The 13,683-nt window shown below is 50.1% G+C and overlaps 3 protein-coding genes across 3 annotated transcripts in view; 1 reads left to right on the top strand and 2 right to left on the bottom strand.

The window, feature by feature from the left end:
- Positions 1 to 1,094, bottom strand: part of LOC103678854 (histone H2A type 1-H) — a 1,538-nt gene extending 444 nt beyond the window's left edge. Inside the window, 2 exon segments of the mRNA XM_008708270.2 lie at positions 1 to 675; positions 678 to 1,094. The exon segment at positions 1 to 675 is cut by the window's left edge and continues 444 nt beyond it. Of these exon segments, the coding sequence (XP_008706492.2) occupies positions 397 to 675; positions 678 to 1,046 (648 nt within the window). The 5' untranslated portion in view covers positions 1,047 to 1,094 and the 3' untranslated portion in view covers positions 1 to 396.
- A 244-nt stretch (positions 1,095 to 1,338) lies between these two features.
- Positions 1,339 to 3,247, top strand: LOC103678853 (histone H2B type 3-B-like). The gene has a single exon (XM_008708269.2). It carries the CDS (start codon positions 1,359 to 1,361, stop codon positions 1,737 to 1,739), a length of 381 nt encoding a protein of 126 aa, XP_008706491.1. The 5' UTR covers positions 1,339 to 1,358; the 3' UTR covers positions 1,740 to 3,247.
- Positions 3,248 to 6,045: 2,798 nt separating this feature from the next.
- On the bottom strand, positions 6,046 to 6,462 carry LOC103678852 (histone H2B type 3-B). Its single transcript, XM_008708267.2, has one exon. It carries the CDS (start codon positions 6,460 to 6,462, stop codon positions 6,082 to 6,084), a length of 381 nt encoding a protein of 126 aa, XP_008706489.1. The 3' UTR covers positions 6,046 to 6,081.
- Positions 6,463 to 13,683: the final 7,221 nt, after the last annotated feature.

Here is a 13,683-nt window from a genome sequence, read left to right as displayed (position 1 = left end):
AATAGTCATTCTATTTACAGTAAGATTTTCTTTAAAAGTTTACACTCCCCCCACCCCCCCTTTTTTTTAATGTTGCAAACGCCTTTAGAACAGAAACCCTTTCCAAGACCCTAATCTGCAGATTAGATCATAACTCCGACGGACCGGTTTCCTAAAACGTTGCAACATCCGCTCAGTCAAGCACCCCTACACTTTAAAATGTAAATCATAAGGTTTACATAGAAGAATCTCAAAAAGCAGATTCTCTACAAAGTACATATTCTCAATACCAGATGAAAGTGACGGTTATCCAGGACTGCGGTAGGACACTTTGCACAGCCGAAAGCAGCGGCCACCGACATGACAGTCTCCTTCACGGTGAGCCGGACTGAGACCCCCAAGCTTGGGGGTGAGATTCTAACGGAGAGGGAGGCCACGTGTCCGCTGGCATTCCTGCGGCAAACGAACACGGGAGCCCACCGTGCGCGTAGGCGCGCCCGAATCGTGCTCGGGGCCCGGCTCCCCGCGCTCCCGGGAGAACGCACCCCTAGGACAAGGCAAAGCTGCGCGCTCAGTGCGGCTCTTTTCTTGAGGCTGTGGGTGGCTCTGAAAAGAGCCTTTGGTGTCACGGGGCCCCCGGGGCGCAAGGCCGTTATCGGCCGGCCTCCGCAGCCTCACTTGCCCTTGGCCTTGTGGTGGCTCTCGGTCTTCTTGGGCAGCAGCACGGCCTGGATGTTAGGCAGGACGCCGCCCTGCGCGATGGTCACGCGGCCCAGCAGCTTGTTGAGCTCTTCGTCGTTGCGGATGGCCAGCTGCAGGTGGCGCGGGATGATGCGCGTTTTCTTGTTGTCGCGGGCCGCGTTGCCCGCCAGCTCCAGGATCTCGGCAGTCAGGTACTCCAGCACAGCCGCCAGGTACACGGGCGCGCCGGCCCCGACCCGCTCCGAGTAGTTGCCTTTGCGCAGCAGGCGGTGCACGCGGCCCACGGGAAATTGCAGGCCCGCGCGCGACGAGCGCGACTTGGCTTTCGCTCGCGCCTTGCCGCCCTGCTTGCCTCTGCCGGACATTTCCAAAACGGGCGCGGGGAAAAGAGAGAGCTGAGAAAAAACACCCGAAGTAACGAGGCGGTTGGGCCCAGTGAGCCCTTATATATGGTCCGGAGGTAGTCGAGCCGACCTCTTCCGATTGGATAGCGATGCCGACCAATCAGAAAAGGAGGCCAAAATCCCCTAATTTGCATGCGATTTTCCCCGTGGTGACGTCACGCAGCATTTGAACCTATCAGGAGCGAGGAACTCTGGATCCTTCATTTGCATACAGGACGTATAAATACAGTTGCTCCCGGCGTACCTTCTTTTTGTTTGGAGAGGTCTGCCACTATGCCTGATCCGTCCAAATCGGCTCCCGCGCCCAAGAAGGGCTCCAAGAAGGCCGTCACCAAGGCGCAGAAGAAGGACGGCAAGAAGCGCAAGCGCAGCCGCAAGGAGAGCTATTCCATCTACGTGTACAAGGTGCTGAAGCAGGTGCACCCGGACACCGGTATCTCGTCCAAAGCTATGGGCATCATGAACTCGTTCGTCAACGACATCTTCGAGCGCATCGCCAGCGAGGCCTCCCGCCTGGCGCACTACAACAAGCGCTCGACCATCACATCCCGCGAGGTGCAGACGGCCGTGCGCCTGCTGCTGCCCGGCGAGCTGGCCAAGCACGCCGTGTCGGAGGGCACCAAGGCCGTCACCAAGTACACCAGCTCCAAGTGAGGCGCGCCGGGCGCCCCGGAACCCAAAGGCTCTTTTCAGAGCCACCCACACAATCGAAAAAGGGTTTCGAACACGGTGAAGGGTTGTCATGTGAACCAATTTCGTTCTGTGCGTCCTAGAGGTTTTCTGGTTGTGGGGTCTGTGTGGGCGCGAGCTTGTGCGTATGTGAGCGGAATGCAAGAATGCGTAGTTCTTTATGAAAGTCTGGGATGGTAACCGTGGCCAGGCGATTAAGGATCCCGTGTCCATCCTTCCTTTTGCTTGGGGCTGTTAATGCGTCGCTTAGTCGAAGTAGGAGCCTTGAGCTCTGCGTCTTCGGTGGCTGCAGTGTATCCCCGGCGCTTCCGCGCGTGGACTCCCAGGCCCCGGACAGACTGCGCGTGGCGTGCGCCTGTGGGTGAGGGGCGCGGGTCACCTCTTCCGGGAGGACCTCGTGCCAACCTTCCCTCCCCAGTGTCCCTGATGAATGAACCCCGGAGATGAGGACTTGGTTGCGCAGCCAGGGCGGTGACGCCTGGAGCTGCATCGCTGCCTGGACCAGACATCTTTATCCTCCAGCAGTGAACATTTTCGGGAGGATGTTTGCGTGGCTGGATCTTGCAGCGGCAAAATGTTTGAAACCAAACGGGAAATGGAAGCGTTCTGTGCGCGGGAGCCAGATGTAACAGGCCGACTCCTGCTGCGGGTAGCTTTAACCTATGTGGGGATGGGGGAGATAAGTTCAAGAGGAAAATAATTCCCTTTCTCTGTAATTCCCCCTTTTCTGAACAAATCAGCCCCCTCCCGTTTCAGCCACATTGTTGTTATTTTCTGTGAAGCGTCAGTGACGCAGAATTTCCCCTTTCTTTGAATTTATGGCATTTAATTTGGAAAGGGTCCTCTTGGCTCAGAGAAAGCGCTTTGGCACGAAGAGTCTTCATGTGGGAAAAGACGTCGCTTTGCCTTTTCCTTCGTTTAGCTTTTCTCATTTGTAAATAAGGGATTCCTAACAATCGCTTCTTTGAGCCGTTTTGAGTCTTAGATGTATTGAAAGGTCGTGTCATCGTCTCTGGCAGGGAACAGACACACACAATGAAACATAAGAGTCGTGGTTTTGCAAATCATCTCTCCAAAGGAAGCCGGTCGGGTACCGGGCTGGGCGGGAGGGTCTGGGGAGGGAACATCACCACCCGAGGGTCCTCCGCCCAAGTGGCTGGAAGCCCACCCACCCTTCTGCGTGGGTCCAGTCTAAAGGATTTAAAACCTCACATGTTTTTCAGTTGGCATCTAAAATATTTTTATCCTTAGTTCTAATAGTTACAAGGACACAAATCCCAACACAGGACGTTTTAAAAAGCAAAATGATCTCAACAAAAATTTTTAAAGAAATGTTTGAATATTCGTAAAGTTCTTGAGCTTTTATACATTTTCAAAATCTTTTTATTGAGATATAGTTGACACACGACCACATCAATCTTTTCAAGGTATCTATTGAAATAGCAATTCGATACCATAATCAGTTTATGAAACACATGATCAAATTCTTCGTTAACACGGAGATAGTCTAGCTGATCCTTTTTTTTCTCCCTGAACTCATTCCCATTGCATCTCTCAGAATTTCATCCAAATGTAACATATCTTTAAGTGTTTTATCTACCTTTCCTTATCCAAAAAAATAAATAAAAGGTATGTAAATTGAAATCTAAAAATACTTGTAAGGTGAAAGTGTTTAAAAAATCTGGACGGTATGCAATTGCTGAAAACGAAAGTTTTGGTACATAGTTATCAAAGGTATATAATTAGGGGCGCCTGGGTGTCTCAGTCGTCAAGTGTCTGCCTTGGGCTCAGGTCATGATCCTGAGGTCCTGGGATCAAGTCCTGCATCGGGCTCCCTGCTCAGAGGGAAGCTTGCTTCTCCCGTCTCCCACTCCCCCTGCTTGTGTTCCCTCTTTCGATGTCTCTCTCTGTCAAATAAATAAAATCGTAAAAGAAAAAAAGATAATTATAAGTAATTCTCAAACAATCAGAATTTTAGTGAAACCTACGTCATCAGGTGAGATTGATGGTGGCTCTCCCCACCATATTGGCTCAGTTTATGCATCCATGGGCAAGTGTTGTATTGTTACGGTTACAGTGAGAGTTGTATTGTTACGGTTACAGTGGTGTGCCTCATTGCTTTCCCTTTACTTTCCTTTTTAGATATATGCTCTGAAACAATATTTACAAACAAAACAAAACAACAACATCCAAACAAACCCATAGATACAGAAATTTTGTCATGGCTATTTTACTCAATTCTTTTCTCCTAGTTATAATCCCAAAATTTGAAAACGGTGATGTATCATCAAAACCAACACCTTTAATCTTAAGAGATGTCTGATTCATATTGAACACTACAGAATCCAGCCCTCCACTATGAAGCAGGGGCCTCCTGATTGGGTCTGAGCTCTCAGCCCTCTACCCAGGTAGATTAGGAGTCAGTATCTTAATAAGTACTTCTGGTAACAGGAACTAGACTCCCAGGTCCACAGGATTCTCTGCCTGAATCATTAGCTTAAGACATAGGTTTAATAAAATGAAACTTGTCTCCGGCACTGTGTGATTGTGCTAGCAGTAGAAAACAAAAATAAAATCAAGACGCAGAATAAACAATTCCCAAATACAATAGTATGAAAATGTTTCATTGTGGATAATGCAAAAATGCAGATTAATTTCTCAGTCTTTTCACTGCTCTGGTACACGCACTTCATTAGCATGAAGAAAAAAAAAAAAGACTGCTTCTATTTGCTCAACAGTATGGTGGAGGCTACAGAGACAGCCAGCAGCAGCCTCAGATGAAGAATGGGCCTGGATGTGCCCTCTCCTCCCAGGGAATCTATTAAGGAAAATGCAGGGCGACACAGAGTCTTTGCTGTTGAGAATTTATAATCAAGAAAATGGAGGGAAATTGAATACAGAGCCCATGTCTGTAATACTGCGGCAACAGAGAAAGAGAAATGTTATTTATGTGAAGCTGGAGGTTGGGGGAAGGGGTTCGCTGGGTACTGACAATGCATAGGCTCAATACAATGGGAGAATTCTCTGGGTTTGAGATAACCAAGTAAAGGCCCTGGAGGGACTTTTCCAGGTATCCTATCTGAGACGCATTTAAGAGACTCTCCCCTCCCCCAATCTCAGCTAAAAATTTCAAGTCAGATTTGCTAATTACTATGGAGTAAACCAAAGATGGATCGGAAGGGGCTATCCCTTTAATAAAAACTACAAAAGCAAACAAAAATGCACTGTATAAGAGGTTAAATGTTGACAGAAGTGTGGCAGGTCGCCAGAGATAGCCTAAGTCCCGTAGGGGACAGGAATCAGGAGGAGGCCCACCTGAGGGAACGGAGGCTCCAGTCCAAATCCTGGGAGGCCTGCAGGCTGTTGAGACTAGGATGCTCTCGGGGTGGTCTTGGTAGTTCGGGGGTCACTAGTACAGCGGGATGTTTTTAGGGTGAGGGCAGTCAGGCCTGTCAGGCCCGGTGCTTCAGTTATGAAGCAGGCAAGTTATACCCCCTTTGCATATGGTTTACTTCTTTTGTTTTTTTCCTTAAATGCCCTCTATTCGTTTTGTTAAAAAGGTTCTTTCCACTGGGTGTTGTTAGAAACTCACGAATTTTTAAACACTGCATCTGAAATTAAGAATGTACTGTAAGTCGGCTAATTGAATTTTTAAAAAGTTAAAATAAAAAGGCTGTTTCGCTGTTGACTAGGCTTATGTTAAAAATATACACGTTTTTCGAAAAAATAGCAACCTCCTAATAGGAAGGATTTTAGCGAAGTTGGAGGATGGAGGCCATGATGTGTGCTCCCGCCCTTTTGACTTTTTCCGATAGAAACGGCTAAGTGCCCATAAAAGACTGCTTAAACTCAACACTGCTTGAGTTTTTTGGCCAGAAGCTCCTCGTGCCTAGTGAGGCAAGGAAGGACGGGAACGAGCGCTACCGCCAAGGCTGCGCGACAACACCCAGGGCCTCACTACCGTCGTGCCTAGCTACCACGACCTCACCCATTAAGAGACAGAGGAGTGCTGGTTGGGGAGGTTGGCCTGAGGACTTCCTGGAGGTGATGCGCGGCCTCACCCCACCGGGTCCCCGCCTAAAGTCAAGGCCGCTCTCCCTCTCCCGCTGGAGACTGACCCAAGAGGCCTTTGAGAGGTACACGTCTTTAAAGGAGCTCAGCTTTAGGCCAGGGCTTGCCGTCGCGCACTCCAGGTGCCCCGACCCCCTGGAGCACCACATCACACTCAGACCGGGTGGCACGCTCCTTTCTGAGCACAGAGGTGGCTCTGAAAAGAGCCTTTGGGTTCCGGGGCGCCCGGCGCGCCTCACTTGGAGCTGGTGTACTTGGTGACGGCCTTGGTGCCCTCCGACACGGCGTGCTTGGCCAGCTCGCCGGGCAGCAGCAGGCGCACGGCCGTCTGCACCTCGCGGGATGTGATGGTCGAGCGCTTGTTGTAGTGCGCCAGGCGGGAGGCCTCGCTGGCGATGCGCTCGAAGATGTCGTTGACGAACGAGTTCATGATGCCCATGGCTTTGGACGAGATGCCGGTGTCCGGGTGCACCTGCTTCAGCACCTTGTACACGTAGATGGAGTAGCTCTCCTTGCGGCCGCGTTTGCGCTTCTTGCCGTCCTTCTTCTGCGCCTTGGTGACGGCCTTTTTGGAGCCCTTCTTGGGCGCGGGAGCGGAGCGGGAGGGATCCGGCATGGCGGGGCGGTGCAGAGATGCGAACGCGTGGCGCCAGCAGCGCTATTTATTGTCTCCATATTCAAATGAAGGCTCCAAATCGCCGGAATCCGATTGGACGGCCGGCTGCGCCGGACAGCTAAGAATTTATGTAAATAGCAGATGCCGGCTCTTCTTTCCTATTGGACTGTAATCCAACCAATCCGAAGACGCGTGTGCCGCGCGCTGGGAGTCAGGTTGAGCATCTTTGTTCCAGCCAGGAGAGGGCTCTTTGTTTAGCCGTAGGTTCTGGGTCGGTCAAAATAGGAATAGGAATACGAATACTAAAATAAGGACCGGTTTAGCCGTGCGTCTCCATCTTCTCCAGGCAAGGGCAAACACATTTCTGAGGCGAAAGGCTGGGGAGGAGAAGCTGATGCTTACTGAACGGAGGGGAATGGGAATAACAACTATTTATTCCCCATCATTTCCTTCTCCCACCCCTCCCAAAGGCCAGTTTCAGAATTGATGAGCAAATCCAAAGGACTTTTTAGGAAACACTGAAAATACTTAAGGTATTTATATTGGAAGTGTAGCTACAGGGCAGACGTTCAACTGGAGGGAGGAAAGGAATCGGTTTCAAGGGAAACAGTCCTTCACATTGTTTATTTCCACGCCGACTACTCCCCTTTGAAGTGACAGGTACACGCTAAGTGCTTGGTACATATGATCTCATCTAGTCTGCTAAAATAGCGGACAGTTAGGGGCACCTGCCTGGCGCAGTGCATTGAGCAGGACTCGGTTTCCACTCAGGTGGGGATCTAGAGTCGTGATCTGGGGTCGTGATCTCTGGGTGGTGGGATTGAGCCCCGCAAGTCTCCGTGCTCAGCAGGGAGTCTGCATGAAGATTCTCTCCCTGACCCTCCCCTGACCCACTCGCGGGCACACGTGGGGCCCGGTTCTCTCACTCTCTCTCAAATAAATAAATCTTTTAAAAAATCCTACGGTTAAATGCTATTGTTCTCTAATTAGGCGTCTCTAATTAGAACACAGGCTTATAGACCTGTTAAATGGTAAGCTGAGGCCTATTAAAAATGTTAAGAATGTATTTGAGCAAAAATTGATTAGAATCAGGCAGGACCCAATTTAACAGAAAGGAGTTCCAAGGAACTGTACAAAATGAAAAACGTGTATAGACAGAACTGAGCATAAACAAGAAGCCACACGAAGCAAAGAAAGCATTATTGCAAGGTCACTTTCCTCTTCCAGGATGGCAGGGGCCTATCAGACCAATTACCTCACTAGTGCTGATCAGGGGCTTCCTGACTGACTCCATTTCTGGGAGATCTGACACTTTCAGTAAATTAGTCTTGGTTGGGTGATGTGGCCCTTAGCATAAGGCACTCCATTTTGAACCTCTTTTCTCATTTTTATTGATTTACCAGTCCCTGATTTGCCTCCTCATTAAAGTAATTCCTGTAAACATGAATTAAATTCCCCTATGTGTTAAATGCCAAGAGAGAAACAAAAGGTGTTAGGAATTCACATTTCTCACCTTACTTCAGCATCACCTGGGAAGCTCCTTAGAAATGCAGAATCTTGGGCCCATCTCAAAGGTATTGACTCAGAATCTGTATTTCAAACAGCTTTGGTGGGGGGGGGGGTCATTTCCCTGGGCACTTTAATCACCCCAGGGCATTATCCAAGCAGGTCAGCAAACTTAATGGTAATGAAATGGCTCACAGCTTCAGAGCGTTTAGCAAGATACCTTCAAGATACCAACACAAATGCTCTTCACGTGTATATATGTCCTCTGCGGCCCATGGTCCTCTTGACGTTTGGGTGCCCTGAGCTGCTTTGGACATAGCATTAACCATCTTATCTGTTTACCTTAAAAATACATAGTTGATTTAACAGACATTTCTACAGAACTCATTACAAGCCAGGTAACCATTTATTAAATACTTAATTCAAGGTGGGGCCCATAACAGCCTTTCCAGGAGTGCACTCTTATCAACTCCATTTTACGGATACATAGCAATAGGCTGAAGAAAATGTGTCCCAGGTTAAACACCCTGTGAGGTGGGAGCTGACCCTGGAAACCAAGGATTGGCACCAAGCACCAACCCAACTGCAACCTAGAATTTTTTTTTTAAAGACTTAATTTTTTTATTTGACAGAGAGAGAGACAGCCAGTGAGAGAGGGAACACAAGCAGGGGGAGTGGGAGAGGAAGAAGCAGGCTCCCAGTGGAGGAGCCTGATGTGGGGCTTGATCCCAGAATGCTGGGATCACGCCCTGAGCCGAAGGCAGACGCTCAACGACTGAGCCACCCAGGCGCCCCTGCAACCTAGAATTTTAAAATTTTTAGATCGTGAATTTCATTTCATTTTGAAGAAGGAAGGAACACCACTTATGTTGAGGTGGATAGAAGAAAAATATTAAAACACAAATGCATTGCTCTGTGTTTAAGTTTCTGGCCAAAAAAAAAGTCAGAAATCATATAATTTCTACTGCCATAGAAAGATGATATTATAGATGAAATTGTACCAACTTACACAATTGCTGATTCCATTAAAAAGATAAAGTCTTGGAATAGAAGATACTTAAGAAAGTAGAGAAAGAGCTTGTTTCTGGATCATTTATCCAAACCACTTTTGTGGACCTTGTTATTTTGTTGTCCGGGAGATTTAATGGGTAATGCGTGGAAATGATTAGTTTTGCCTCCCGCGCCGTTGGAAGAGGTCTGCAGCTTGGTCGGGCACAGGACCTGCTTTCCCTTTGCCTGAGATTTAGTTGACACAGATTTCTCTGACATATTCTCGAAACTCAGCATTCAGAAGTGATCTTACCGTCTCAGCTGCTGAGGCTCACGGGCGGAGGACACTGAGGCTGTTCACACGTTTGCAGTGTCGGGGAGGAGACAGTTTCTGCCACTGAGGAGCTGGAGGTTTGGGGAGGATGTGCTTTGGGTACGTCACAGCGCCAGGGACACGATTTGCGGGAACTGGTGCAAAATGAGAATTTCGGCATCTTGTCCAGAGCCTGCTGAGTCTTGTCAGATAGCTACAGCAGAGCATCGAAGCAAGCTGGGGCGCTTCTCAGGGCAGCCCTGGTGTGGGCCCAGGCTGCTGGCCCTGAAGCTGGCCCTGGGTGCCCCTCGGCCTACAGGCCCATACGCGAGGGGGAGGCGATTGTACTTTGTCCCCACAGTCCCCTGACCCGCCCTGGTCCTGCCAAGCCCTTGGAACGCTGGTCCTCCACCGGGTCCTGCTGGGGTTTCCTGGCTTCCTTGTGGTGTGGGATAGGAGGTGAGCATTCCTAGGAAGGGCCTCAAGTAAGAGGCTGTGTTTCTGTGTAGGTGCTGATGAGGTTACAGAATATAGGTGAGAGGTTCAGGGGCGCCTGGGTGGCACAGCGGTTAAGCGTCTGCCTTCGGCTCAGGGCGTGACCCCAGCGTTCTGGGATCGAGCCCCACATCAGGCTCCTCTGCTATGAGCCTGCTTCTTCCTCTCCCACTCCCCCTGCTTGTGTTCCCTCTCTCGCTGGCTGTCTCTATCTCTGTCGAATAAATAAATTAAATCTTTAAAAATATATATATATATAGGTGAGGTTCAGTGGGGTGGAGTCTGGAGCCGACGACCAAGAAAGAATTCTTGAGGCGTCTTTGGTGCAAAATTGGTGGCTTATTAAAGCACGGGGACAGGACCCGTGGGCAGAAAGAGCTGCTGCCCCGGGATTGTGAGGGGCGGCTGATTATATACCATGGGGTTCAGGGAGGTAAGGAAAAAGGGAGGTTGAGGAAATACTTTCATATGTTAAAGAAGACTCACAAGATACCAGAGGTCTTGCCATTGTCAAGTTAAGGTTGTTTTTCCCTCTAGAAAGGCATTAACATTAAGATAGTTGGGCACTTCCTGGAGGCTGCAGATTATAAGGACATTTAATTGTATCTACATTCCCTTCCGGAAGCTAGGTTATTGGTAGAAATGCTTCGTTCTTGTAAACTGCTAAGACATTTGTACACTGAGGGAGACTTAAGTCTTGCAGGATTGTGGTCTCTCTATAGGTTAACTATTTCTTTGTCCTTTAGGGCAGCCAGGAGTGCCTGAGGAACGCAAGGTACATCCCATGGTGGTGGTGGGGGGGGGATTGCGGGGTGTCAGCTTCTGCTTTGTCCTCAGCTTGCCTTCTGTTCCCTCATCAGGTGCTAAGATTTGGGAGTCCCCCCCTTCCCCACATAGTGGCTGGTTAGTGACAGAAAATCAGGACCAGACTCTCCTGGGTTACTACTATGGACTGAATGTGTGTGTCTTCCCCAAATTCTTATGTTGGAACCTTAATCCCCAGTGGCCTGGTGTCAGGAGGTGAGGCCTTTGGGAAGAGAGTAGGGTTATAGGAGGTCATTGCGCTGGGGCCCCTGTGGGGTGGGATTAGTGTCCTTGTAAGAAGTGGCAGGACAGCACTTGCTTCTCTCTCTCTGTTCCATGTGAGGAGGTGGTGAGAAGGGGGCCCTCTGCAAGCCTGGACGACAGACCCCCTCAGGTACCCACCTGGCTGGCACCCTGATCTTGGACTTCCAGCCCCCAGAACCGTGAGGAGTGAATGCCTGTTGTTCAAGCGGCCTGGTCGGCGGTGTTCGTCACAGCAGCCTGAGCTGACTGAGATACTTGTCTCGGGGTCAAGAGTAACATGGTGTATTGACAGATGGAACACTGTAGGGCAAGCTGAGATTTTTCTTAGAAGGAATGGAGGGAGGAAGACAGAAGGAGGGAGAGAGGAAGTGGGAGGGGGAAGGGGAGGGGGAGGGAGGGAGGCACAGTGGTGAGAGAAAAACTCTCTGCAATCTGGACATACAAGTCCACTTTAGATTTCTTTGTAAGTCAGCCTGACTTTGTTCAAACCAAGCATGCATCGTGCACCTGCTTCGAGAATGAGTGGGCTGAAAAGAATCTTTGCTTTGTCCTTAGATAGAGACCAATGCTCCCACTGCCAGCATTCCCTGACGTTAAAACTTGTGATTGCTGTCTACATGCTAATTTACAGTCTTCGTGAGGTTTGACAAAGGTGTGCTTCCGACTTGCTGATTTGTGGCTCTTTGTGCAAAAGCCATATTGCCCCGTGAACGCTGTCTGTTCTCTGGAACACCTCCGTCCCTGTGCGTGCCCAGCAGCTGTCCTGACCTGAGCATGCATAAAGGACTCAATTTCCTTGTGGAGAGTCTAAAACATGTGTTGATTTTGTGCCTACAAGAGAAAGGCCAAAAAGAGCACAGAAAAAGAAAGAAAAGCCAAGTAACAGTGGCCTGCAGCTTAGCCACTGAGAACTGTGCGTGGGAGTAATGGCCCACTGGAATAATTACAAAGGGCTTTAGGGGCACCTTGGAGGCTCAGTCGGTTAAGTGTCCCACTCATGGTTGGGCTCAGGTCATGATCTCGGGGTTGTGGGATGGAGCCCCATGTGGGGCTCCATGCTCAGTGCAGGGTCTGCTTATCCCTCTCCTTCCCCTTCTGTCCCTCCCCTCACCACTCAAATAAATAAATAAAATCTTTAAAATAAAATAAAAAGGGGTTTGGATGATAAGAAATCAAAACTTTTTTCCCTTTAATGGTTCCAGTGCATAGCGCCTGGTGCTGGTAACAATTCCATAAATATATTGAATGAATGACTGAATGAAATAAGCCCATTTTATCATGGTGTAGTATTGTTATTAATGTTATTATTATTATCTTTTGAGGAGAGAGAGACAGCGGGAGGGGCTGAGGGAGAAGGAGAGAACGAATGTTAAGCAGGCTCCACACTCAGCTCGGAGGCTCAATCTCACGACCCTGAGATCATGACCTAAGCCAAAATCTAGAGTCTGGCCCTTACCCAGCCAACTGAGCCACCAGGTTCCCCCCCCACCTTGCTCTTGCGCAGCACACATGCCACCATCCTCTCTCCGCTGGGGGTAAGGATGCTGTGCTGTGAGCGGTCTCCCCATGCCAGGCAGGAAGCCCGGTCCGTGAACATTCTCACTAACAACATTCATTATAAATCCAACACTGCAATGGCAAACAGAAGTGTTTGCTCTTCCTTCCTTTGTACAAGGGGGTTCTCTCCATCCTGGAAGAGCTTCCCGAGCCTGCAGAGGGAGGGCTATGCCTGGAGGCAGCACCCCCAGGGCAGAAAAGACACTCCTGAGGAGGACTTGTAATGGTTGGGGCTGAGAGTTGCAGGAAGGCGGTGGGTGCGATCCTAGTGCGTGGGCTGGAGCTCTGCGGAGAAAAGGTAAACCTCACTAAATGCATGCAGGTTGCAAAGCAGGAAGACAGCTTCGCCAGCCTTTGTCCTGGAGACAGCTTACAGCATGCACCCTGCAGACAAAGGCTGCTCTTCCGCCTCCCCCGTGGCAGGAGGCTGGGGACCCTTCCCTCCAAGGTCCTGCGCTCCTCTGCACGGGGATCTGGGGCTCCTGGGCCCCTGTGTGCAGGACCCCAGATGACACAGGGGCTGCCCCGCATCCTGTGCAAGGAGACTGGGTTTTGAACTCGTGTTGGCCAAAGCTTCTTCTGAGCTCATGCCACGTGTTTTCAGCAAGCAGAAGAGAGTGGGTCTGCAGTGAGATCCCAGCTCCAGGTGCGGGTGAGAGACAGGGGACCACGGCGGCAGAGCTGGGACAGGACCAGGGAGCCAAATCTGAGAAGCGGCAGCAGGTGTGGTGTTGGATGCATAGCTGGACGGCCGTATCATTCCTGTCCCAGAGCCCACGCAGACACGCTGGCCCCTCGGCCCCGAGCAGCCCAGCCACCCCCCGACAGACTGTGGGTACCCCCGGGCTGGGGTCAGGGGACACAAAAGGCTCTGGAGGCCACTCCCCTCCTGCAAGCCTTTGGGTTTCCACAATTCTTCCACGGGACTGAGCTCCCCTCCTCATGTGTATATAGTGTGTTTATCGTACTTCCTAGGTACCTACAGAAATTTAGAAACCTTAAGGTGTGTCGAATGTAAATATAATGGCTTCCAGCATTAGTGGAGGTGTTGGGGGGTCACAGGCCTCAAATGGACTCACGTCACCAAACCCAGACATGTTCATGACAGTGTCAGCTCTCCCAGAAATGGAATCTTAAACGCATCGGTCAGGGATCAGCTGCTCAGCACGGCGAGGAAATCTGCCTGATAGACCCCTGCCGTCCCGCCCTAGAGGGAGGTAACCTTGCAACAACCAACTGCTTTTTGCCTGTATGACTCCCTCGTCCCCACTCCCTTCTGCCTATAGAAGTCC

The sequence above is a fragment of the Ursus maritimus genome, unplaced genomic scaffold (assembly GCF_017311325.1).
Source record: "Ursus maritimus isolate PB19 unplaced genomic scaffold, ASM1731132v1 scaffold_5, whole genome shotgun sequence".
Lineage (NCBI taxonomy): Eukaryota > Metazoa > Chordata > Mammalia > Carnivora > Ursidae > Ursus > Ursus maritimus.
The sequence above is the reverse complement of the archived record's forward strand: the minus strand, read 5'-3'. Positions and strand labels throughout refer to the sequence as shown.

What these genes read in the sequence shown, in the direction of transcription:
- LOC103678852 (XM_008708267.2), bottom strand. Translation starts at nt 6,462, where the DNA reads ATGCCGGATCCCTCCCGCTCCGCTCCCGCGCCCAAGAAGGGCTCCAAA.
- LOC103678853 (XM_008708269.2), top strand. Translation starts at nt 1,359, where the DNA reads ATGCCTGATCCGTCCAAATCGGCTCCCGCGCCCAAGAAGGGCTCCAAG.